At 44.4% G+C, this 22607-nt stretch overlaps 1 protein-coding gene across 8 annotated transcripts; it reads right to left on the bottom strand.

Annotated features, from left to right (window-relative positions):
• Positions 1-1183: 1183 nt before the first annotated feature.
• On the bottom strand, positions 1184-15280 carry LOC125292779 (taste receptor type 1 member 1-like). 8 transcript variants are annotated; one of them, XM_048240198.1, is made up of 8 exons: positions 15243-15268; positions 6931-7278; positions 5992-6292; positions 4954-5700; positions 4563-4778; positions 4043-4163; positions 2289-3269; positions 1184-1265 (listed from the first exon to the last, which is right to left on the bottom strand). In XM_048240198.1, the coding sequence occupies exons 2-7, from the start codon at positions 7128-7130 to the stop codon at positions 2335-2337; spliced, it is 2520 nt and encodes an 839-aa protein (XP_048096155.1). In that variant the 5' UTR covers positions 7131-7278; positions 15243-15268; the 3' UTR covers positions 1184-1265; positions 2289-2334. The 8 variants fall into 8 exon arrangements, with proteins under 8 accessions (XP_048096155.1, XP_048096156.1, XP_048096157.1 ...); XM_048240199.1 differs by lacking the exon at positions 1184-1265 and having other exon boundaries at positions 1924-3269; positions 4954-5382; positions 5497-5700; XM_048240200.1 differs by lacking the exon at positions 1184-1265 and having other exon boundaries at positions 1924-3269; positions 4954-5376; positions 5497-5700.
• Positions 15281-22607: the final 7327 nt, after the last annotated feature.

Genomic DNA, 22607 nt, shown 5'->3' with positions numbered 1-22607 from the left:
TAAGATCTGGCCCTCATCCACATACATGGGAGCAAGAGCTGTGCCACCGAGACATAGCTTGTTCCCAGCAGGTTAAAAAGCCAACTCAACTACATGTAAGTGCTAGTCTGTTTAAACACACATACAGTAGTTTGCTTACACACACCACAGCCATACCCTCATGATGAAACAGGCTACATGGAGTTCATGTGTTTGTGAGCAACAGCGGTGAGCTCCTTATCTCCAGCTCAGCAGCAACGAGGTGATTGACTGGTTTAGGAAACAGTCTTGGGTGTGTTTCTACAAAACTGATAACATACGCATAGCGTAACACATACACTTGCACAATACAGCGCCCCAAGCCATTTATTATGTTTGATTCATGTAAAGGTGAACTGACACTGGCATGCATGACTATGTATGCTACTTTTACACAGAAGGCCTGACTTGAAGTTGAGATTAAAGTACTGTTCTTGCTTTCTCACTATTTAAATCGTTTAATGGCCATTTAATGATCTGCTGGGCAGCACATACCTCAAACTGTTTACTGCCCACATCAAACTGTCACAGAATTATTAGACCAGAGGTTTGGCCAGCATCAGCATACATTTCCATCTAACACACAAATACATACACATTCAACAGTGTGTATGTGTGACTATGCATTGATGAAAATCACAGTCACCATGACATCATGTCTCATGACATACATCGTGTATAAAAACAGATATTAGATTGCATTAGATTTAACTTTGTCATTGGGCAGAGTACAAGTACAAAGACAACGAAATGCTGTTTGCGTTTAACCAGAAGTGTAAAAAAGCAGAAAACTGCAATGTGATATACAAAGTATAGGCAGGTGGTGCATAAACGGTATATATATAGTGCAGTGTAGAGAGTAGTATACAGTTAAGAAGGTTGTAAGGTTTACAGTAATAATAAATAAAATAAAAATTTATAAAAATTAAATATAGTAACTTTATAATAGAAGAATAGATATATGTATAAACATGTAATTGAATATAAATATATTATGTACTTTAAAAGAGGGACCAGAGTGGGTGACCTTATTCTCACTGTGTTCAAGGTTCATATCTCTGTGCTGACACAACATGCACCCTGAACTCATAGAATAGGTGCCATGTTTTAAACCTACCAAAAACACTTAGGCTAGGGTACAGTAGTCGGAGGCCGTGTCAGTTGCCTGGTATGATGTTAGGCTCCCCCCTTGTGGACATTTAGGGTGGAAAGATTTTCACTCCATTCCCATTGGTTGGCAGGGTCCCCTGAGGCCAGAATAACAGTGAAATTGAACAGGGGTCGTAAGAAGTGTCAGTGTTCCACATCATCGCGTGGATGAATTCTGAAGATTGAACTGGATTTACTTTCATGGGAAATTATATCTCACATTTCAGTTTAAAATGTAAATTATGAAACATTATACAAAGAAATAAAAAAGTCAAATAAAAAAATCAAACAAATACACACAAACAAATACCCACACACAAATAACAAAAATATGGCTGTGAATATGATATAAATGTCTTTTATGTAAATAACAACACAAATGTAAACACAAACAAAATGACCTAGAACTTTCAGATGATAACTATTACTGTGTATTAAGTAATGCTGGTACCTTTTACCAACACATTAGGCTGTTGGGATCACAGTGGAAGGGATGTGAACCTTCAAAACATACTACAAAAGAATGTCTTTTGAATATTTAAATTAACAGCATGGGACTGTTTGCAGTTTAGGAGTGCTATTTACTTGGAGGAAAGATCAGTCTGCATTAAAACTACTTTTATTTATTGGAAAAATGTCAGTGCCCTATCCACTAATTAAAGTAAGCAAAATGAAAATGCTGCTTTATCTGACTACCAAATTAGAACGAATACTCTAGTCTGGGTTTGAATTGAGTCTGGCCTGGAATTGGAGTTGGTCTGGACCTGAACTAGAGCTTGTCTGGTTTGGACTGGATTCAGACTGGTACTGGAATGTGCTTGGTCTGGATTGGTATTGGATGTAACCTTAACAGGATCTGTGCTTGGTTTGGGCTCTGGCCCATAAATTATCCAGTCAGCAGACTGAGCAGACAGACTGAGCTCCTGTATGCAAAGTCGGGCTGAAATCACTGGAGTGTTAAGTTCCTGTTTTGAATAACAATTTGCATCATACTCTGCCATATGGTAAAAAAAAAAAAAAAACATGTACAAAACTATAATTTGAAAAAAAAAAGAACAAATTGGCTGTTATATAGTCTACCCCTTTATAGATGTGTGTATGTCATTTCAAATGGTGCTCACCTGACACATTTCTATTTTTATATCCTGTTATGCCTCCAACACAAATCTACATTCTACTAATAGTTTGTGTGTAACTCTGAATGCTGGCTTGGAAATACTCCTGTGTGTTCTTTTGAGGCTGAAAGACAATGATGAAGGACTTTGGGATGAAGTAACTGAACATGATGCCATACAAACAGCTCAGCTCAACTATAGCTTTGATCAACTGCACATACTTGCTGCGGGACAACATATAAGCTTCAAGATAGGCAGCCCAGCTCAGAAAAGACACCAGTAAGCAGAAAGTGATGGCTTTGGCCTCGTTGTAGTTCTTCGGCAGGTCTTTTCCCATGTAGGATAAGAGGAAGCAGACACCACTGACACTACACATGAGGCCTAGACCAAAACCTACAGGGATTAAAGCTTTTTCAATGCATCTAAGCACTACCTGATCTTTGAAGGACTGCATGTCATTGATTGGCATGGGAGGACTGACTGTAATTGCGATCACACACAGGATAAGCTGGAAAAACGACACCCCAGCCACCAACAGCCAATGCCCACTGTACTTCACCCACAATGCATACGCTTTGGGCAGGTGGGAAGCCATTTTGAAGATGCAGATGATCGATACAGAGCGGACTAATAGGCAGGACAAGCAGACGGTGTAGAAAAAGGTAAGGGGTGTGCTTCTGAGCAAGCAGCTCAGAGCTGAGGGCTCGCCAAAGTAGAAGAAGATGCTTATGGAGGACGCGGCGAGGCAGCCCAACATCAGGAAGCACATGCTGCCCCCTGCTGACCGCACTACAGGCGTGGAGTAGTGAATGGCAAACAGCACGGCCACCCCCAGACACAGGAGCATGAGTGAGGATGCGGAGAGCAGGATTAGAATGGGGATGACATCGGAGAAGTGGAGGAATTCCACAGAACGTTTCTGGCATGACGTGCTTCCAGCCTCGGACCAGTCATACTGGTCACACTTCAGACAGGAGTAGAGGTCAGCTAGAAGAAGAAACAGGAACCAGAGTCAGGAAACACAAATTAAGCGCACTTTCAGGTTAAGTCCTCATATTTTGGGGCTTGTAGCACATCATTAGGTGCTTCCACATTAGCCACAGAACGTTTCTGGCATGACGTGCATCCAGCCTCGGACCACTCATACATTCCATAGGTCAGACAGGAGTAGAGGTCAGCTGAAGGGAAGTTGGGAAAAGCCTCAGAGTGCACATTCAGATAACATTTAGAAGAAAACTCTAAAATTCCTTCAGAGTAAGATAAAAGGATACATACCCTTCTTTTCTTTGTGCTTGTAATAACCCAGTCTAACACCGTTAGCCTAGCTTAGCATTATGCATAGGAAGTGGAGACATTATCAGATGTATCCTATTGTCTAATTCTGGGGTAGATGGCAAATAAGATATATAGCATGTAAGGTTTTCTGTAATATAATATTATTTTAAAGGTTTGTTGTAGCATTTGCTTTAGATACTGCACACTCTTCAGTCCCACTCAACTGGGAAAGTAACACCATAAAGAACTTAAACTATTCCTTTCAGGACCATCTTGTTCAGTTTATCTTAGCATTCATCCTTTTCATACACTACAATAAAAAAGTGGGCATCAGTAATAGTTCAACAGGTGTAATGAGCTAAGTCTAAAAAAGAGGATTTGCTTTTTTGCACTGAACTGTACAATTAAACCTGAGCAGGCAGAGGAAAGAGAAGCTGCAGAATTGTTGACCAAGCAGTCGTGATTAGTGGGTGATGCTGCTCTACCTGTGTGGTTGGTATACTGGTTAATGGGGCATTCCACACAAGTGAAACAGCACTGATGTTGGCCTTCCTGCTGCCGAACATGTCCTGGCTTACACTCAGCAGAGCAGTTGGAGAATGGCACCTTCAAATCATAAATACATTAATAGTAGAAGTATCACTGCAACAGGAAAACTCTATTGGCCTACATGTAGCACAAACACATTTACAGTATATATGAATGAATTGTGGGAAATTAATGTGATGTGACTACATACTACTCCAAGCTTTCTGTCCTTGACCGTTTATTAGCAAATGAGCAGACATCCCCGTTTTCCAGGGACAGTCCATTTTTGGTGGCCTGTTCCCAGTCAAAATACATGAAAACCAGTTTTGTCCACCCTTTTTGTAGATAAAACATTAGCTATTTTTTTTAATGATATCGAAAGCCCAACTGGAAATGTCCCCGGTTTTCATCTCAGGAATCTGGTCACTGTACAACTGATAAAACAAAATGAGTGGTGCACACAATGGACAGACTCACCAAGCCATCACCATGCCAGTGGATCTGCATGTCATCAATAGAGAGGTTCAACACCTGTTGGTTGTCATATGTGCCAATCGGCTGGATCTTTACTGTGTGGTCAGCAGTGTTCCAGAAGACGACTGAGTAATGTGCTGGCGGGTCGCCATTCTCATCAAAGTACACATTCAATTGGTTCAAGGAGAACATAGGTAAGCGTTTCATCTCACGAAGAAGCTAGAATCAGAATGGACGAGGATACAGATCACCATGTTAGTGCCAGCTGAGGGAGTTCAGTTCTTCCCTGTTTCCCTCAAATGTTCCATACACTTTCAACAAGGATCTTCATCATAATAAGCATAGCAGCAACTACAAATGCTTTACCATATTGGGGACAGGGTACGGTAGTTACCATGTAGGGATAGACTGTGCGACTTGTGTCGCATCCTGAGTGGTTGCATTGTAGAGCATTGTGTAAAGCCATCGCCATGACGTATACAGCTGAATACACTGAGAAGGAGTAAGCATTGCCTTCATTGATAATGTCCTCAGCACTTTGTGAAGAACAAGCCTCACAGTCCTGATTGCAAACAGCTTCGTCTGATAGGCCTGCCCCACTGTGGCAAGACTTGCAGTTGCCTCCCATTCTCGACTGATGGATGAAGTTGCTGAAGCCGGGGAGCTTAGCAACATGTGGTGTCACTCCAATGATGGTGCCAATGGTCTCAATCCCCTGCTGTTTGGTCAGAGGCTGGTACATGGACCAGGCTTCTCCAGCAATCCAGACTTTATTTTGAAATTTGTGTTGTATTGCCAAATGGATGACCTCCGCAGCCTTCAGCTCCTCAACGAAAAGGATTATGACTTTAATGTGGAGCATATCTATAGTTTCAAATATTGTGTTTAATTGTGATGTTTCAGTCAGAATCCCGTAGTAAGCCAGACAGATACCTACATTTTCAACCAGGTCATAAAACAGTTGAAAACCATCCTGGCTGTAAGTGGATGTAGTGCCAATGAAAGCCACCCAGTTCCAGCCAAAATGCTTTATGATCTGAATGATGAGTTCAATCTGGTCTTTGTTACTTGGTACAGTCCGTAGGAATGAAGGATACAGTTTTTTGTCACTGAAAATGCTACTGGAGGCTCCATAACTGATCTACAAAAACAGAAAATACAAAGACAGTGAAGACAAATACACTTTAAATACACTTTACTGGGTATTAAAAAAACTAAAAACAGAACTGATGTCACAAGACTGAAAATAAAAGGTTTCAGACATCAAGCAGACTTTGACCTCTCCATATTTCAGGTTATAGAAGTGTAAATATGACTTGAAACTGGAAAGTACTTCTCTAAGCAGAAAAAAAAAACCCTACTACATAGCATGGAGGCGCTGAAAGAGTAACATATTGCTGGAGTAAGAGAAAACAAAGACTGAATGCTCTACCATTGGGATGAGGTCCATCATGAAGAGGGGAGCAAGGGATACACTCTCTGAGCTGCTCAAGGGGCCAGTGAAACCGATGACTTTAGGCAGGTAGCGGTTGTAGTCTTCCCTGACTTTGATGGAGTCGTTGTGGGAGGAGAAGAACTGTAGGCTGGAGGGGAAGTTGTAGGTGCTGGAGCAGTGATCAAAGAGCTGGTAACCAAGGGAGACGTTTGGCAAGAGGGAGGTCAAGTTGTTGATCTCCTCAACGGCAAACCTCATGACCTGGAGCAAATGATAGCCAGTCAGGAAGAATGACTTTCTGGCACAGCAGCCAGGGAGATTGACAGACAGAGAGAGATGGAGAGAGGGGAAATGGATGAAGTTTATTTGTCATTATGACAATGATTTGACACAGATCACATTTTAATATTCTATTAATATGTACACATAAATAAGAGAGATTTTTTGGGTGAAGGAAGGAGTTTATGCATCAACCAACAAATTGCCTTTTTTTATGTTGAACGGAACCATCCAATGGCAAAACCTTGGATTAATTAATGAAGCATGTGTAATGGATGCCAGCTAGCTTAGCTGTGCGTGTGGAACGTTGGTAAACCTCACTCCCCGACGCCTCAAGAGTGCTGCTGGTATGAAAGCTAGCCTGGGCTTTTAGCTCAATTGTCAGCACACTTGACTCCCGTTCCGAGGTGCTGATGCTTTGCAGGTTCGAGTCCGGGCGTGTGCAAGGCTGAACCGCGCAGGTTCAGCACAACACAGGTTACACAAACACTTAATATAGGTGCCTTACAGTATAGTGCAGTACAGATATGCCCATTCATAGTTTGTGCGCTCTTTGTGGGTCAAACTGTATGACCCATGAGCCCTGCCAGGTGAGCTAAATGGATGAAACTCAAATCTTAAAGTTTATAAACATGAATGTGAATATAAGGCACTCACTCATCACACTTGATAGCAACAGGTCTCCTTTGCTGGCCTGAGTGTTCTGCATAGTGAACAGGGAACAGACCTCCGATCAGATAGTCACCATCAAGGTTGAAATCAGACGCTTGGCAAGAGCACTCCCAGAAACAAGCATTATGAAGACAGATAACGAAGATGGTGAGGAAAGCCAGCTGCATTGTCTCTGTGCCTCCCATGGATGAGATGGAAATGGATGAGCAGATCCACTGTCATTGACATGCAAACCTCATGTGTACCTCGCTTATGCACTGATTCTATTTGCATTTCAACGCATCATTGAATGTATCCCCATACAGTCTGGGAAGGAGCTTTTGCATACTTTTGCTGGAAGTGAGAAAGATGACAAATCATGTGATTGTTTTTATTATTATTATTTGCTGTATATTTACAAATCTGCATAAAAGTTGGGATGCTGTAAATAAAAATACAATGTGTTGAGAGCAGGCTTGGAATTTCACCATTTTAGGGGCAAGGCCACTTGGCCTTTAGTTGGGCATATTTGGTGGGGGGCACCAAGGCCAAAGTTACAGTAACTATACCTATTCACTGTAGACCTGCATCACTGCATGAAACATTACAAAAACATGAAACATGACATGTTACATAGAACTGTAAATCATCTGATCATCTAATATTTACAGATATCTAGGCTATATTTAACATTTATTTTATATTGGCCTGTTATGAAATCATGTATTGAACAATTTAAGCACAGCTCAGCTTTAAGAAACTCATATAGCCTAGATGCATGCTTAGCATTTTGTGATCATTAAGGCTACTTTCACAAACTCCTAGTCAGCTGTATATCCTCTGATTTTAATATTTACGATATCTAGGCGATATTTGTAACATTTATTTTGTATTTGGCCTGTTATGTAATCATGTAGAAAAATGTAAGCCCAATTTTAGCCCAAATTTGGAGCATGCATGTTGAAATTTGCTGCAAATTCAAAACTGGATTACTCTGGAACGGCTAACTGTACAGTGGGCTGCTTTACACCTTTGTGTTTGGTAAGGTCTGCTGTTTATTCTGATATATGGTTTGTCATGTGTTGAACGAAGGGTTCGTGAAGTATTCCACCGAGATGAATGGGTAGGGAGATAGGCGCAGAACCTAGAATTTATGATTCAATTTAATCATATTATTTAGGCTACATGTTTCGCAAACCGTTCACCACAGCAATTAGCGACTAACATCGTTTAAAAGCTGAGAAAAAGCTTTTTCATGTGATGTGATACTTGTGATGTCTGTATGATGAGTAGGCTACTTCGCGAGTAGTTCAACTGAGAAGAATGGGTGAAGTTGGATGCACTTTCTTTCTGAATTTGGACGTCACTTTCTCCACTGCGTAAAAGACTAAATTAATTTGCGCTGTGAATGCTAATAATATTTTGGCCATAGGCTAATAAAATACGCGATTAGTCGGACAAAACCAGAATATTGAAAGAAGGGGGCACCAAGGCCACAGTGGCCTGTAAACCTCTGATTTTCAAAGGGGCATCACGGCCAACGCAAGGGGCAACGACGGACATGGCCATCATGGCCATGAAATTCCTGGTTGAGAGAGAGAAAAAAAGAGCTTATTTTGAATTTGGTGCCAAGCAACGCGACAGGAAAACACTTTGGTTAATTGGCAACATGATTGGGTATAAGAAGAGCATCCCAGAGAGGCAGAGTCTGTCAGAAGCAAAGATGGGGACACCAGACCACCTCTCAAATCTCAATTGAGACTGAGAATAGGTTTGGAGACCTCACGAAAACACCTCTCCAAACACATTTTGCTACTCCACCCTAGCCTGGAAGCCAGCCCGAATTTAACCCTGCCCACAGAATTTGAGGTCGGGAAATTCGGTCTGGACTTGCTCCATTGAGATAACCTGGCAATAGCCAGATGAATTTCGCTCCGCCTAGCTCCACTCATCCATCTGGAACCGATCCATTGAAGTGTTGCTTCAGAAGGCTGGGCTTAATCAAAAAATGCTTGCATATGATTGAATAAGCCACTTGTCCGTCATCTATTGACGTGCTACTTCAACCACTCACATTGAAGCCAACCCGTGACGCTAATAACAGACTCACAGTCGCTTCTACGCTATGTCACATCTATGAAACTCCCGCCCTGCGTCCTGATTGGCTAAACCATAAAGTTGGTTGGAGAAATCACTCTCAATGGAAGAGGTCCCAGATGGATGTGAGTGAAGCTAGGCGGAGCTAAGCGGAACGACATTCATCTGGCTAGGGTCAGGTTACCATTGAGAAGCCTTTATGAAAACTTGCTAATCGTGAGGACCAATAAAATCATCCGTGCAGGCTTTATACAATGATGGACAGATGAGCAACGGTGCCTATTCATTCACGTGACCTGAGCGTGCTTCAGTCACATTAATTTGCAGCAAAAAGCTTGTCGCTAGAGAAGCTGCACGTTTCTGTCACTATCGTGTCTGTTGTACAAGATATTAATGGAGCAATAACTTAAAAAAAGAGAACAGGAAACAGCGATTAAGGCATTTGTCAAGAGGAAGGATGTTCTGACTGTTCTCTGCAAGATTCACAGTAGGCTATTTCGTTGCTCTGATTGGTTAGGTCTATCCAATTGTGTGCAGAGGCATTTTTCCCCTGTATCGGTTGAAACACACCCCATAATCACGTCCCAATGCTTCAGTTCCAGACTCAAATTCTGAATAGAATTTTGAGTATGGCTACATCAGGCTAAGTCCATCCACAAATGCTGGTTAAAACTCAGAAGAAACAAAAAGAAGAAAGCATAACCATGATCCAGACATGGCGCCGTCCTCACAGGGACCGAGCTAATCTTAAATGGAGAGGAAGGTAAGGAGGAAAACTGTCCTGGAATCAGACCAATCCAAATTCGATATTCATTTTGGAAATCATGGACTCACTCCACATCCACTGTGCTAAATAGGAGAGGGACCATCTAACTTTCTATCAGTGCACAGTTCAAAAGCCAGCATCCGTGATGGTATTGGTTGCATTGGTGCTAGAAAGTCACAATTAATGCTAAATGATACAAGTTTGGAAGAGCTATCAATCAGGAACTGTTCAAAGAACATAATACAAGGGACAACTCTGGATCTAGGCAGGCCTATGTCTGCATTAAAAAAAACAGAGGATATTTTACAAGAGTCTGGATAGAATGACCCCTAGCTGAACTACTAAAATAAGTATAAATTAAATATAAATGTATTTAATGTTGAATCATCAATGTGATGTCAGTTTAATAAAATCAGTAGCTACATAATTTCTACAGTCAACCCTTACTGTATTGATGTTTAATCACAGAAGCCACACATTACATGTCGTGGAAGGATGTGTGATGGTTTGGGTCTGACCAGCAGATCAATTTGGGTGCTTGAAATATACCTTGACATCATCTTTCCTGTTTGCAAATTGCACTTGTCCAACAGCAATCAACCACTTATTTGGTTTCCGCTCTTTCATATCATGCAAAAATATTTAAGACCGCTTTATTTGTTTCAGTCCAATCAATTCACTCACTCCGTCTACTGGAAAAATCACAATTTTACAGCCATCTAGATATGATCAATAATGCATTTATTCAAACTGGGACACAGAGCACAACAAACAAAACATGCTAAAGAAGTGTGTTTGCATCACCTCCGCCAAGTGAAGATTATTTATCTACAGCCTACTTCCCCTCAGTTCTGGATATAAACAGTACTGTGTATTAAAATGTAAACCATGAACAGAGCTTTATATAAGTGGAAAAGCCAGTGTTTGATAATACAGAACATGAGGTTAATGGTTCTGTTGTACACCTGTCAAAAGTATAATAGTAGAATAAGTATAAATAATAGTAAGAATAAAGTAAAAGTACAAATAATAGTAATAACTACACTGCATTTCCGGCGGGAACTGCGAAAGTGTGCTTGCCCTGGTCCGGTCACCAACGTGAGCAGACAGGGGCATACGCTATGCTGAACCTGGCTTGATCCAGGCATTGTAACAGTTCCTTTCAGTGTTGGAGCAGTGGCAATATCTCAAAAGCTCTAGGAGGGCTATTTAACTATTAGCTTGCGGGTTGAATGCAGTTCGTTGGATTTTACCTGTGGCCTGCCTTCAAATTTAGCTTCTATGACTGAGATCAAATCAATAAAATAAAATGACAGCAGTGATTGGCTGCAAAAATAAATATAAGTCACGCGTCTTGCGCCTCTCAAACTGGGCTATCAGGTAACCTACAGAGGAATTGAAATTATGAAATATGACCAAGGCATTAAAAAGCTGCTTGTTTGTCAGGATACTTTTTCACTGATTTATTTTTTAAAATATGAGCTATAAGTGTGAATGTTATATATTCCATCCCACAAATTATGTTTTACTGGTTTATTTGACAAATAATCTATATGGATTTGCTCTATAAAGACCTTATGTCTGTTTGTGTTTTGTGAGCCTGAGGTTGTTTTGAGAGCCAATGTAGCCTATCTCAGATGTATTTCAGAATAAAGGAATACTTCATATTACTCTAAACCAAAGATTCTAGAACAGAGCAAGATAGATTACTGGCAGGAGAATACGTTGGATATGTTGAAGTACGTTCTATGACTCTATGGGCGCCATTTTGGTAAGCTCAGGTGTCGTCACAGACGCTGGCTACCGTGGGAATCCTATGGCGCTGATCCTAACATTTTAACAATATTTATTATGTAAAGCTGTATGTTGAAATTACGTGAAACCCAATAGACCACACCATGTCTAGACCAGTTAAATATATTGTATAAAGACAATGTAGAATTATTTCCGAGGGTAAATTAGGCTAGGGCACTGACATCTGTCCATCCTCCACCAAAGTTCAATAGGCTAGTGTTGGGAGTAACGTGTTACTGTAATTTCGTTACTTTATTGGGAAACGAAGTAGTCTAAAGCACATTACAATTTAAATTTCAGTAATTCGTTATTACTGAATAACTGTAACGTCCATTCCTGCATTAGGCCTACTCACAATATCTGTCTAGCCTATTGACATTGTTTCCATGATTGTTTTTAAAATATTTAAAATATGGATTAGTCTAGGCTACATTATTTCATAGAGATGTGCGTAGTGTAGAGCACCCATTCTCTCCCTGCACCTCTCCCCTCAAGCGTTCAGCCCGCATCTCCCTACGGAAATCAAAACGGTGGCTTGTGCAAGAACTTCATGCAGACTACAACTGGCGCGGTGTAGCCTACACAACTTTGTTCAAAATTGATGCATTGAAGTTGACTTGGCAAAAGTTAGAATTCCTATTTATCACAACGTTGTCAGTCGCGTTGTCAATCGCAAACTTATTCAAACGACTACGGAATTAACTGTAGCTTAATTTGTGGAGGTCGAAGAGATTAAAGCACCTGTTTGACATAGGCTACGCGTAGCCACGGGCTGGCCTCCTTGTCAGTCTTGCCCGTCCGATTAGAGGGCTTTCCTTTGTATACGCTCATCAAAGACGCGCAAGTCAGCACTGCGCTGAGAGCTCAATAAATCAGTCAAATCGCGGCCACAGCCCTGTTTATTTGTCAGGTGTGATGAAATGCGTTCATATTCCACTTTTTATGTCATAAACGTTGCATGCCTATGGAAAGGTGTTGTGGTAGGATTGTCCAATGGTCAAGGTTTAATTTGTGTTTTAATTTATGCGACGCACCGATGCTGGGTTCATCAGTTTTGCGCAAGTTTAAAACGTTTAGCCGACTGCGCAATTTCTCATTTTCGTTCTATAAGTTCCACTTTTCATGCCATTAATATAACATGCCTATGATAAGGCTTTACAGTTGTACAATATGGTCAATCTATTGTCTCAATTGTGTTTCATGTGATGCGCGCACCGATGCTGGGTTCATGCATGCACTTGGCCAGCCTAGAACAGGAACATTTTGGAGAGGGAATGAGAGAATGAACGCACGCAAGAAACACACAAAACAAAGCCATTTACAAAGACATGTTTTAATTTGGCTCCAGCCTGTATATAGGCTACTGATTTTTGAAAACGAACTTCTGTGGTCATATGCATTTCACATAGGCAAGCAGGACAATTTGGGAGTTTTTGACTGCATGGAAACGATAATAATTAGTGTCAAGCACGGTTGTGTTTAGCCTAGGCCAACTATTTGCATTTATTTAAGTTACATCAGACGCTTGAGTGAAATCTTGACCTTATTAGTGATTGATAATAATAGCCTATTAGGCCTATGCGCTGTGTTTAAGCAGGCCGTGAACAAAGGGTTAACGTATAGCCAGGTAGAAAAAAGAACAATGGTGATAATATAACGTTAGCTAAGTTAGTTTGCCTGCTAGCTAGCTTATCAGTAGGCTATACAGTCTCTCAATGGGAATTTATGTGATCTATTTACCAGTGCAATAGCTACTTCTGTCTAAATAATAGGCCTATTTACCTATCCTTATTCAGTGTAAACTTGGAAAAAGATAAATCAGGCCTTTCACACTGTCAGTTCTTGCAGTTCATTACCGAGTAAAAAAAACAACAGCTGGCAACGTTAAAAACAGCTGTTCAGGTGGGCTCATAGAATTGGAACTGTATATGAAATGTTGCGCTGAGTTTACCAAAATGGCGCCCTGTCGGGCTCAGAGCGTACTTCATGCCTATGACGTAACTGATCTATCTTGCTCTGTTCTAGAATCTTTTCTCTAAACCACCGTCTGTAAATCAACTGTATACTACCAGAGAGGGTTAAAGCGGAGCGAGAGGCGCAAACGTTCGACAATTTCCGCGTTCGATTATTGCAAGGGGAGGGGAAATCCCCTTAATGCAGACCAGAGTAAACCCTCGCTGCACTAATGTCAATGGAGACTTGTGGAATTTTACCAATAAATTGGTCATTATGTCTTTCTGGATTTGTTGAGGGTTTTGGAAATTTTGTCATAATCTGTAAGTGTTTGGGATCATTTCAAGCCTAAAAGTGCAATTTTTTTTAGCGTTCCGGTTGTGATAAAATAACCCAATATCAGACCATGCTGCTGCCAGTTACTGTCGGTTGTTAGCATGCTAGCTATCCTCTTAGCTAAGGTAAAATTTTAAGCGGAGAAGTGTAATTTCTTTGAAATGACAACTAGCTGAATAACATTACTTACATTAGTTAAAGTGAATAGTTTATACTCAAGTGAATTTGCAACAGTATATTAAGTTTAAGCGAAGTCCTTCAACTACTAGTCACTTGTTAGCGCATAGCTGTATTGCCATAGCTTCTCCCATCCACTTGTATAGCATTTTAAGCTGGCGTTAGCTAGCTTCCGGTTCTATGACTAATTAAATTATTCATATCATGTCCTAAAGAATGATTCATTGGTATCATACATGATTATAGACAATAATACTGTGAACACAATAAGGTTTATCTGTTCTTATTGCTTATTAAGAGAAAGTTTATTTAGTGATGTAAGGTGACACTCCCACTTATGCAGACCGGAACTGTCCCGTTTTGCTCCCATAGTAACGAATTACGTTGCTCTATCTTGCTAGTAATCAAGGATCTTTGATACTACTGTCTACATTGCACTATATTTCTTGACCTCAGATCTTTGGTTGCTATGAAGGCCAATCGTTCTAAATGGATGGTTGCTATGGCCCAAGGCCAGTTTTATCTCTGCCGTTGTCAAGCGAAATCTGATTAACCTTAGAAATATCTCTATTTGAAACATCTCTATTTTACTTAGCCCACTTCCATACAGTGGGTCCCATTAAGAAGTAGCCACTTCATTCGTGCTTACCGTGATTTACACAGCAGCATTATTAAATGAATCTGTCACCATATGCCTATGCCTACGTTTGCAAAGAAAACATTTTAATTTGATTCACATAAAACGTTACATTTAATGTACATGTTGACAATGAGTAGTCTAGTTTTGGTTGTTACGCCTACAATGCAAGTTCCCGCGATTGGAAGCTCCTGTAGACAATGGTAGACGCATTTCAAAACATCGCGTTAGGAGTTAGGAGTCCTCGACACTTCTTTTAAGCTGTCACAGACTTAGGTGCTACTTTTAGGGCTAAAGTGCTAGCAGTCCTAAAGTTACAAGTGACGAAGTTACGAGTGCAAGCATCTCATATCAAATGACCATGGCATTACGCTAAACAACATAAATCCCAATTAGCAACATACATCTCCTCCCTATAGCTAGCCACACAAGAAATTAATGATACTAAATCTCTGCTTAGCATGCTTCTCCGCTTAGCATTCTAATAACAGAAGGGGCACATTTATGTTGACCACTACAAAATGACTCATTATGTCTGTAACTCTATAAAACACTTACTTTCATAAAGGACGCACGCCATCCAGCACATACACATGGAAACCGATATTTTAGGTAGGCTACTTGGCCACAAACTCAAAACATGTCTCTCTGAAGCTCTGTTCTAGAATCTTTGCTCTGAAGGCTGCGTTGCTAGGCAACATCAAATAAACGAAATGAGAGTCTTTTCAAGGTATTAAAAGTGTACGTGTGATTACGAATGGATGTGTGTGGTTTGCAATTAGAATAAACAAGAAATAACGTTTCCAATAATTTCCCATGATAAATTACATAATATTTGCACCTTCCTTACTTGTGAAGCTCACATAAATCTAATGATGTCACCGTAGTGCTCCTTGTTGGTGCCCCCCACCCAATCCCAATCCTCCCCCACCTTTTTTATGCAGCCCTTGCCACTTAATCTACTAAACCCCTCTTCTACTGCACTTTTTACCCCCCCAACTTTGCACAAATAGGCTGACACCAGACATAATTTCACTGCATTTCTTACTTCCAGTAACTATATGCATGTGACAATAAACTTCCTTGTACCTTGTACCTTGTATTGTAACAATCTTGCAAAGTTGTCTCAAAATGGTCTTTATTGGTTACGCACCAAAACACACGAACCTCATCACACAGGCAACACAAGGGAGGTCAATTAAACAAGCACGATACACAAACAGGGTAGTCACATACAATACACAGGGTAAACACATGAGGTACAACTTGACTCAAGTCTTACCCTACGTCAGTCCATGAGCCTGGCTGGGACGCGACGCTGGCGTTGTGGGCGCCCCGCTGTCGCGGCGGTGACTTCCGGTGAAGGCTGCACGGTGACCGGTGTTAGAGCCACAGCTCCATTGTCACCAAGTTCCACAGAGTCAGTGTCAAAGTCTCCACGACCCTCAGCTGAGGCCAGGGGTCGATACGGGGCCAGTCGATCACGGTGGAGAGCCACAACTCGTGTCGTTCGCGTTTTCCGGATGCCCATGCGCTGGCAAACCTCAGCAAACACCTCTGCCTCGAAATTCCGCCCTTGGTCGCTGTGGAGCTCTTCCGGTGCCCCGAACCGGCAGAACATCTCAGTGACCAGTCTGTCGCTGTCGTGTAGGGCTCTGATCTGGCACCGCATCGCCTCCGGCCACTTAGTGAAATAGTCCATGGCCACAAACGCGTGGCGATTTCCCGCTCTGTGACTGGCAGTGGACCCATGACATCGACGGCTACCCGCTCCATGGGAGCCCCGACTGCGTATTGCTGCAGCAGAGCGTGCGAGCGTCGCGTGGGACCCTTCTTCGCTGTGCAGGCGTCACAGCAGTGAACATGCAGTTCAACGTCCAGCCTGCATCCCGGTCAATAGAAGTGGCCTCTCAGCCGACGAAGAGTCTTTGCAATGCCGAAATGAGCCGCCCCCACTGCCCCATGCACATGTTCCAGTACACAGGCTCGTAATCCAGCAAGAAACAGCAACTGGAAAATGTCAGATTGCCCTATCGGGGCTTCGCCAGTGTCTATATAACAGTCCTTGACGTGCTACTGTTCTCGCCACCTGTGAATAAATGGCTTTGGTCTCTGGATCGAGTGCTGATCGTCCAGTCCATGGCGGTCGCTGACGGCCGATCCATGACCACACTTTCGGCCGAAGCATGGCGTCTTCCGATTAGCGCTTTCGGATCTCCTCCCTCGACATCACGTCCACCGGCGACTGCGCGTCCGTGGCCCCAGCTGCCGCTCTGCAGTGCTGCGTTGTGGCGTTGGGCTGCGGTACGTTGTCTCCGGTCTCTCGATCACTGTAGCTGGTAGCGGAAGGTGGCGAGACCACCTCGGGGTGCTGTTGGCGAGCGTTGACTCTCTCGCTGGCGTGAAGCTGGCGAGCGGTGGCTCTCTTGATGGCGCGGCGCTGGCGAGCATTGAGTCTCTCGCTGGCGTGCTGCTGACGAGCGTTGGCTCCCTCAATGGCGTGCTGTTGGCGAGCGTTGACCCTCTCGTTGGCGCGACGCTGGCTAGCGTTGAAAACAGCGACTCTCTCTCTCTCTGCCAGCGGTGATGCAGCCTGTAGCCGACGAGCGGGCTCCGGTTGAGCCCGGCCGGTGTCGAATCTCCATGTCGTAGTCCTGGAGTGCCTCCAACCAGCAAGCCAGCTGGCCCTCTGGTTCTTTGAAGTTCAGCAGCCAGGTGAGCGACGCGTGGTCCGTTCTCAGCAGGAACCGTTTGCCGTAGAGGTAGGTTCGGAAATGGCGCACTGCCACCACCACAGCCAACAGTTCTCTGCGTGTCACGCAGTAATTCTTCTCCGCTCGGTCCAGTGAGCGGCTGAAGTATCACGACCACTTGCTTTCGCCCTGCTGCTCCCTGCTTGTGAGTGGATGGCGCCGACGCCCACGTCGCTGGCGTCAGTGTCCAGGATAAACGGCAGTCGAGGGTCAGGGAAGGCGAGCACCGGGGCCTCGCATAGCGCCCTCCGCAGCCGCTGGAATGCCGCGTCGCACTCTTGTGTCCACTCGAAGAGCTGGCCTTTGTACGTCAATCGATGCAGCGGGCTGGCGACTGTAGCAAAGTCCCGAATGAAGCGCCAGTAATATGACGCCAGGCCAAGGAAGCTCCGCAGCTCAGCACCGTCGCGTGGAACAGGCCAACGTCTCACCGTCTCCACCTTAGCTGGGTCGGTGGCCACTCCGGCGGCCCCCACGACATGGCCTAGGAATCCGGTTTGCCTCCGGAACAGGTGGCACCTTTTCGGGTGCAGTTTGAGCCCAGCACCCCGTATGGCGTCGAACACCTTTTCCAGATGTCCTATGGCACCGGTGAAGTCTGTTGCATGACACAGGATGTCGCCCAGGTAAACCACGCAGCATGTTAGGTGGAATGCCCGCCAGGACATCTCCATCAGCCGCTCAAAGTTAAACTGGCCCATTGCATAGGCCGAATGGAAGTACCCGGAACTGCCACAGCCCTTGCCCGATGGTAAACGCTGTCTTCGGCCGAGCTTCTGGGGCTAGCTGAATCTGCCAGTAACCACTGCGTAAGTCCAGCGAGCTAAACCAGCAGGAGCCGGCAATGCTGTCCAGCGTATCGTCAATGCGGGGGAGCAGGTAGGAGTCTTTCCGGGTTACCTGGTTGAGGCGCCTGTAGTCAACACAGAACCGCCACGAGCCGTCCTTCTTCCGGACGAGTACAGCCGGCGCAGCCCAGGGACTACTGCTTGGCTCTATCACTCCTGCCGCGGCCATTTCCTTGATCTTTTCTTCAGCTGCTTGTCGTTTGGTGAACGGTAAGCGATGAGGCTGAAGTCGGATGGGCGAGCATTTCGATTTGTCGATGTCGTGTTGGACCAGGCTCGCTCGGGTGCAGTCTTCATCTCTTGCAGCGAAGATGTCGGTGTACGCTGCTAGTAGTCTCCGCACCTGGCTACCCTGTGCTTCACTCAGCCCCTCACAGCTACGAGTGCAGAGTTCATTTACGGCTTGCCTTGTCTCTAAAGAGGGCCGCGCTCTCTGAGTGGAGAGTGGTGTTTGCTCAACCCGCTCTCTTGGCTCCTCCCTGGTGAGCGTGAGCTGAGCAGTGGCGGCCTCAGCGAGCGGACTTGGATGTGACCTGTTGTTTTCGCGGGCTTGTGTGGGGAGGGGCGGAGTCTGGTATGACAAGTACTCTTTGGAAGTTAAACTTCCTCTTGGACTTGTGTGGAGCGAGTTGGAGAGTTCTTCGTCGCGCCAGTTCTCCGCACTTCATGCTCTGTTTTCCCCGCCATGTGCAACACTACGCTGCTCGTCCCCAAGTGTAGTGTGAACCGGGAAATGTCCACCACAGCCCCCCATTTCTCTAGCACGTCCAGGCCGAGAATGCAATCATCCTGAATGCTAGCCAACCAAAGCCAGCGGCTCGCCGTCTCACCGTTGATGCACATGCACACCACTTTTTGTCCATACAGTTCCGCTCGCTCTCCGGTAACTGTTGATGCGCGTTTTTGTCTTTTCCCAGCCTCTGGGTCTGGCTACCAGCGTGCCGGGTAAGAGACTGGGGCGCACAAGCGAGATGGTGGAGCCAGTATCGATCAAGGCGCGACACCGAGTCCCATCTAGTGTGCAGTCCACATACAGTCCTCTGGTTTGGCCGAGCCGGCCCAGCCGTATGCAGTCCATAGCGCCTCCCGCCGTGCCACCTTCTTCTAGTAACTGGGGCGCGAGCGTGAGGGGTGCCGGGGCTGGGCAGTACCACGCGATGTGTCCCGGCTCGCCACACTGGTGGCATCCGTCTCCGCTGGCCGGCCTCTTCCACTCGCGTGGGCGGCGTTGTGGTTGCTGTGCCGTGGTCTGCCGCGTCACCTCCAGTTCCTCCCTGTCTTCCTCCATCGATGTCTGGCGTACGCAATGCCTCGACTCTGTTGTGCGGAAGATGTTTTCCACCCGTTCGGCTTCCGCAAGCGCCACGGACAGCGAGCTGGGGGCGCTCAGGCGAAGGTGTTCTTTTAGCCGCTCTGGGTGGATGCCTCGCACGAACGCTTCCAGTGCCATCTCTTCATGTAGACCCTGGCTGTACGTTGGGTAGCCCCGCCGGGCATACAGCTGCAGGTCAGCCGCGAACTTGCCCAGTCTCTCGTCCTTCTGTCGCCGTCTGGAAGCGAGTTGTTCTCTGGCATCGCTGATGAAGATTCTCTGGCCGAATCGTCGTTGCAGAGCTACTTCGATTGTGGTCCAGCTTACTTGCTCCGCCGGTGGCAGGTCTTCTAATACTTGTAGCGCTTCCCCCTCCAGAGCCAACGCCACCTGTACGCCCGTTCTCTCCGCCGACCAGCCATTCAGCTCGGCTGCCAGCCGGACCTGTACCAGGTATGTCGCCAGTGGCCTTTCGCCATTGTAGTGGGGCAACTTTACGCTGGGGCGCCCTTCTACCGCCGCCGTCGCACCGGGGACCGGCCGGTTTCCATCGCTCCCGTGTGGAGCGGGTTCAAGTGGCGGGATGCTGCCATCAGCCCGGTACGTTCCCTGTGGCCAGGGGCGGGTCTCTTCGTCACGGTCACACTGCAGGCTGGCTCCGTCTGCTGGGCCCAGCAGGTGGCCATGGGCTCGCGCGCTGTCGAAGAGCCGTCTTGGCAGGAAACTCATCATCACCAGGGCATCAGTTGCAGCTTTCTCCTCCCGTCCAGTAGGGGTCATCATCCCACTTCTGACACCAATGTAACAATCTTGCAAAGTTGTCTCAAAATGGTCTTTATTGGTTACGCACCAAAACACACGAACCTCATCACACAGGCAACACAAGGGAGGTCAATTAAACAAGCACGATACACAAACAGGGTAGTCACATACAATACACGGGGTAAACACATGAGGTACAACATAAAGAAAGACTATACCAGCTAACACATACATGACAAGGTAAACGCAATTACTCATACTAAAACCAACATCAACATTACACACACACACACACACACATACACTGCACAGCATTATGGGAGCACAGTCATCAACAGCTAGGCTCAGATCATTACAGTATGTATGTGAAATGTAATACAACGTTGCCACCTAGCGTTCAGATGTATTTAACATTAATGTGACATTTCCTGCTTGTACTGTCGTCAAATCCATGCTTTGAGGAAAACAATCTTTTTATCATAGTTTCCTCTTCAGTGAGCGATTACCAGGTCGTTTTTGTAACAGAGATGGCTGTTTATTGTCCCTAGGCTTACAGAAACACCTATTCATAATATGTATGGAAATTAAGTTAACGCTGCCGACCACTGTTTGTCTATTACATGGCCTAGAATACCTTGCATGTCTTTACAACAAAACAACCCAGTAAAACCTAATTTCCCGTAAACATATGAATTTGCGTACTTAGAACATTTTTAACTAGATGTACCGCATAGCGGTACAAAATTTGACCGCCGCTCAGTCCTGTACATCCATTCCGCGAAAATAAATCATATTAATGAATTTGTCTCCATCTTCTACTCCATCCCCCACTCTTGAAACTTTTGTGTATGCTTGTTTGGAATGTGTGTTTTATGGGCGCGCACAAAAGTAGCCTACTGGCTGCAAAGGTGAATAGATTTGTAGCACTTGCCAAAAAATGTATAGCATTGTTATAAAACCTTTAAAATATCTAAACAATCACAAGTAGGGCAGTTCATCACAGTCCATTCATTGCAACTGGACTGATGAAAGGTACACCTGTAGGCTACATTGTATTTGGGAAAAGCAGACGGTAGCAGCATAATGTATTTATTTATTTATTATTAAACAAAACAATCCCTGTCAGTTCCATGCAGTTTTCAACAGCTATCAAGAAGAGAGGTCATGTCATGGATTTTTGTGAATGTTTCTTCTTCTACATATGCATAAGTTTAGTCATCTAGTTCATATGATATTCAGTTCAGCTTTATTGTCAATGCACAAATTAAATACCAGTAGTCTAAAACAAAATGCTGTTTAACCCAGTGGTGCAAATAACTGACATGTCCAAAAGGGCCTTCATGAAATGCGTTGCTAGACTGTTCATACACATTTTAACGGGCCAAGTTGAAGAGCTACTATCCGTAAATAATATGCTGATTCATGTTCCCTTGCATTTTGCAACTATGAGGTCCATGGTTAGTCTGGCTTTCGCCAAACCAAGCTCAATCTTTTAAGAAATCAAAAAGGAATCGCCGGCAGATCAGGCTGAGTTCACCCAGCCTAGTCCATTGTAGGCGCCCGATAGAAATATTGTTTAATTGTGCAATTGAGATATCCACCCCCCCCACCCCCCCACGACGTGTTCGTTCACCCCCGGTTTCAGAGCTATTGTAAATGCAAAAATGCATAGAGGGAGTTATGACAAAACCGTGACTGTTAACAAACTATAAGCTATATAAGGTAGGCCCTATGCTAGGCTTATTACACAACATAAATTGTCACTAGGCTATGCTGGCGACCCAAATAAAATCTCCTTTGGGAACCAATGGCTTACAGTATCAAGTGGACTTAAGCTGCCACCTCTTGGCGAAAAGTTAATAGTTTTGCATATCAGTAGTAATACATTTCATGCAGCTGTGTGAATCACGGAAAGCGACACTTCTAAATGGAACCCAACCCACTGTACAGTAGCTCAAGGTCTATGGCTAAAGCAGCCATAATGAAAGCGTTATCATTGTTTGGATACTTCACACACACGTGTTTTTTAATCGCATAGACTACTACTAACAAGCTGGAATCAAAGCACATCGACTCCCCTCTCACACCCTAAACCGCGCCAACAAACAAAACGTCTCAGTCTCACGGTATGGCCATAGGCAAAACTGTATTGGACCGGTGTAACGCTGGTACTAAATCATCCATCACAAAGAATGATTTTTGTAGCACGTGCAACAAGGTACAGCCCTGCCCTGGATACATCTCTCAA

This window comes from Alosa alosa, chromosome 4 (assembly GCF_017589495.1).
Source record: "Alosa alosa isolate M-15738 ecotype Scorff River chromosome 4, AALO_Geno_1.1, whole genome shotgun sequence".
Taxonomy (NCBI): domain Eukaryota; kingdom Metazoa; phylum Chordata; class Actinopteri; order Clupeiformes; family Clupeidae; genus Alosa; species Alosa alosa.
The sequence above is the reverse complement of the archived record's forward strand: the minus strand, read 5'-3'. Positions and strand labels throughout refer to the sequence as shown.

Excerpts from the sequence above, each read along its gene's own strand:
- LOC125292779 (XM_048240198.1), bottom strand. The coding sequence starts at position 7,130 with ATGGGAGGCACAGAGACAATGCAGCTGGCTTTCCTCACCATCTTCGTT. Across the intron at positions 5,701-5,991 it reads TGATGGACCTCATCCCAATG|ATCAGTTATGGAGCCTCCAG; the intron begins GTAGAGCATTCA and ends CTGTTTTTGTAG. Across the intron at positions 4,164-4,562 it reads ACTGGCATGGTGATGGCTTG|GTGCCATTCTCCAACTGCTC; the intron begins GTGAGTCTGTCC and ends TATGATTTGAAG.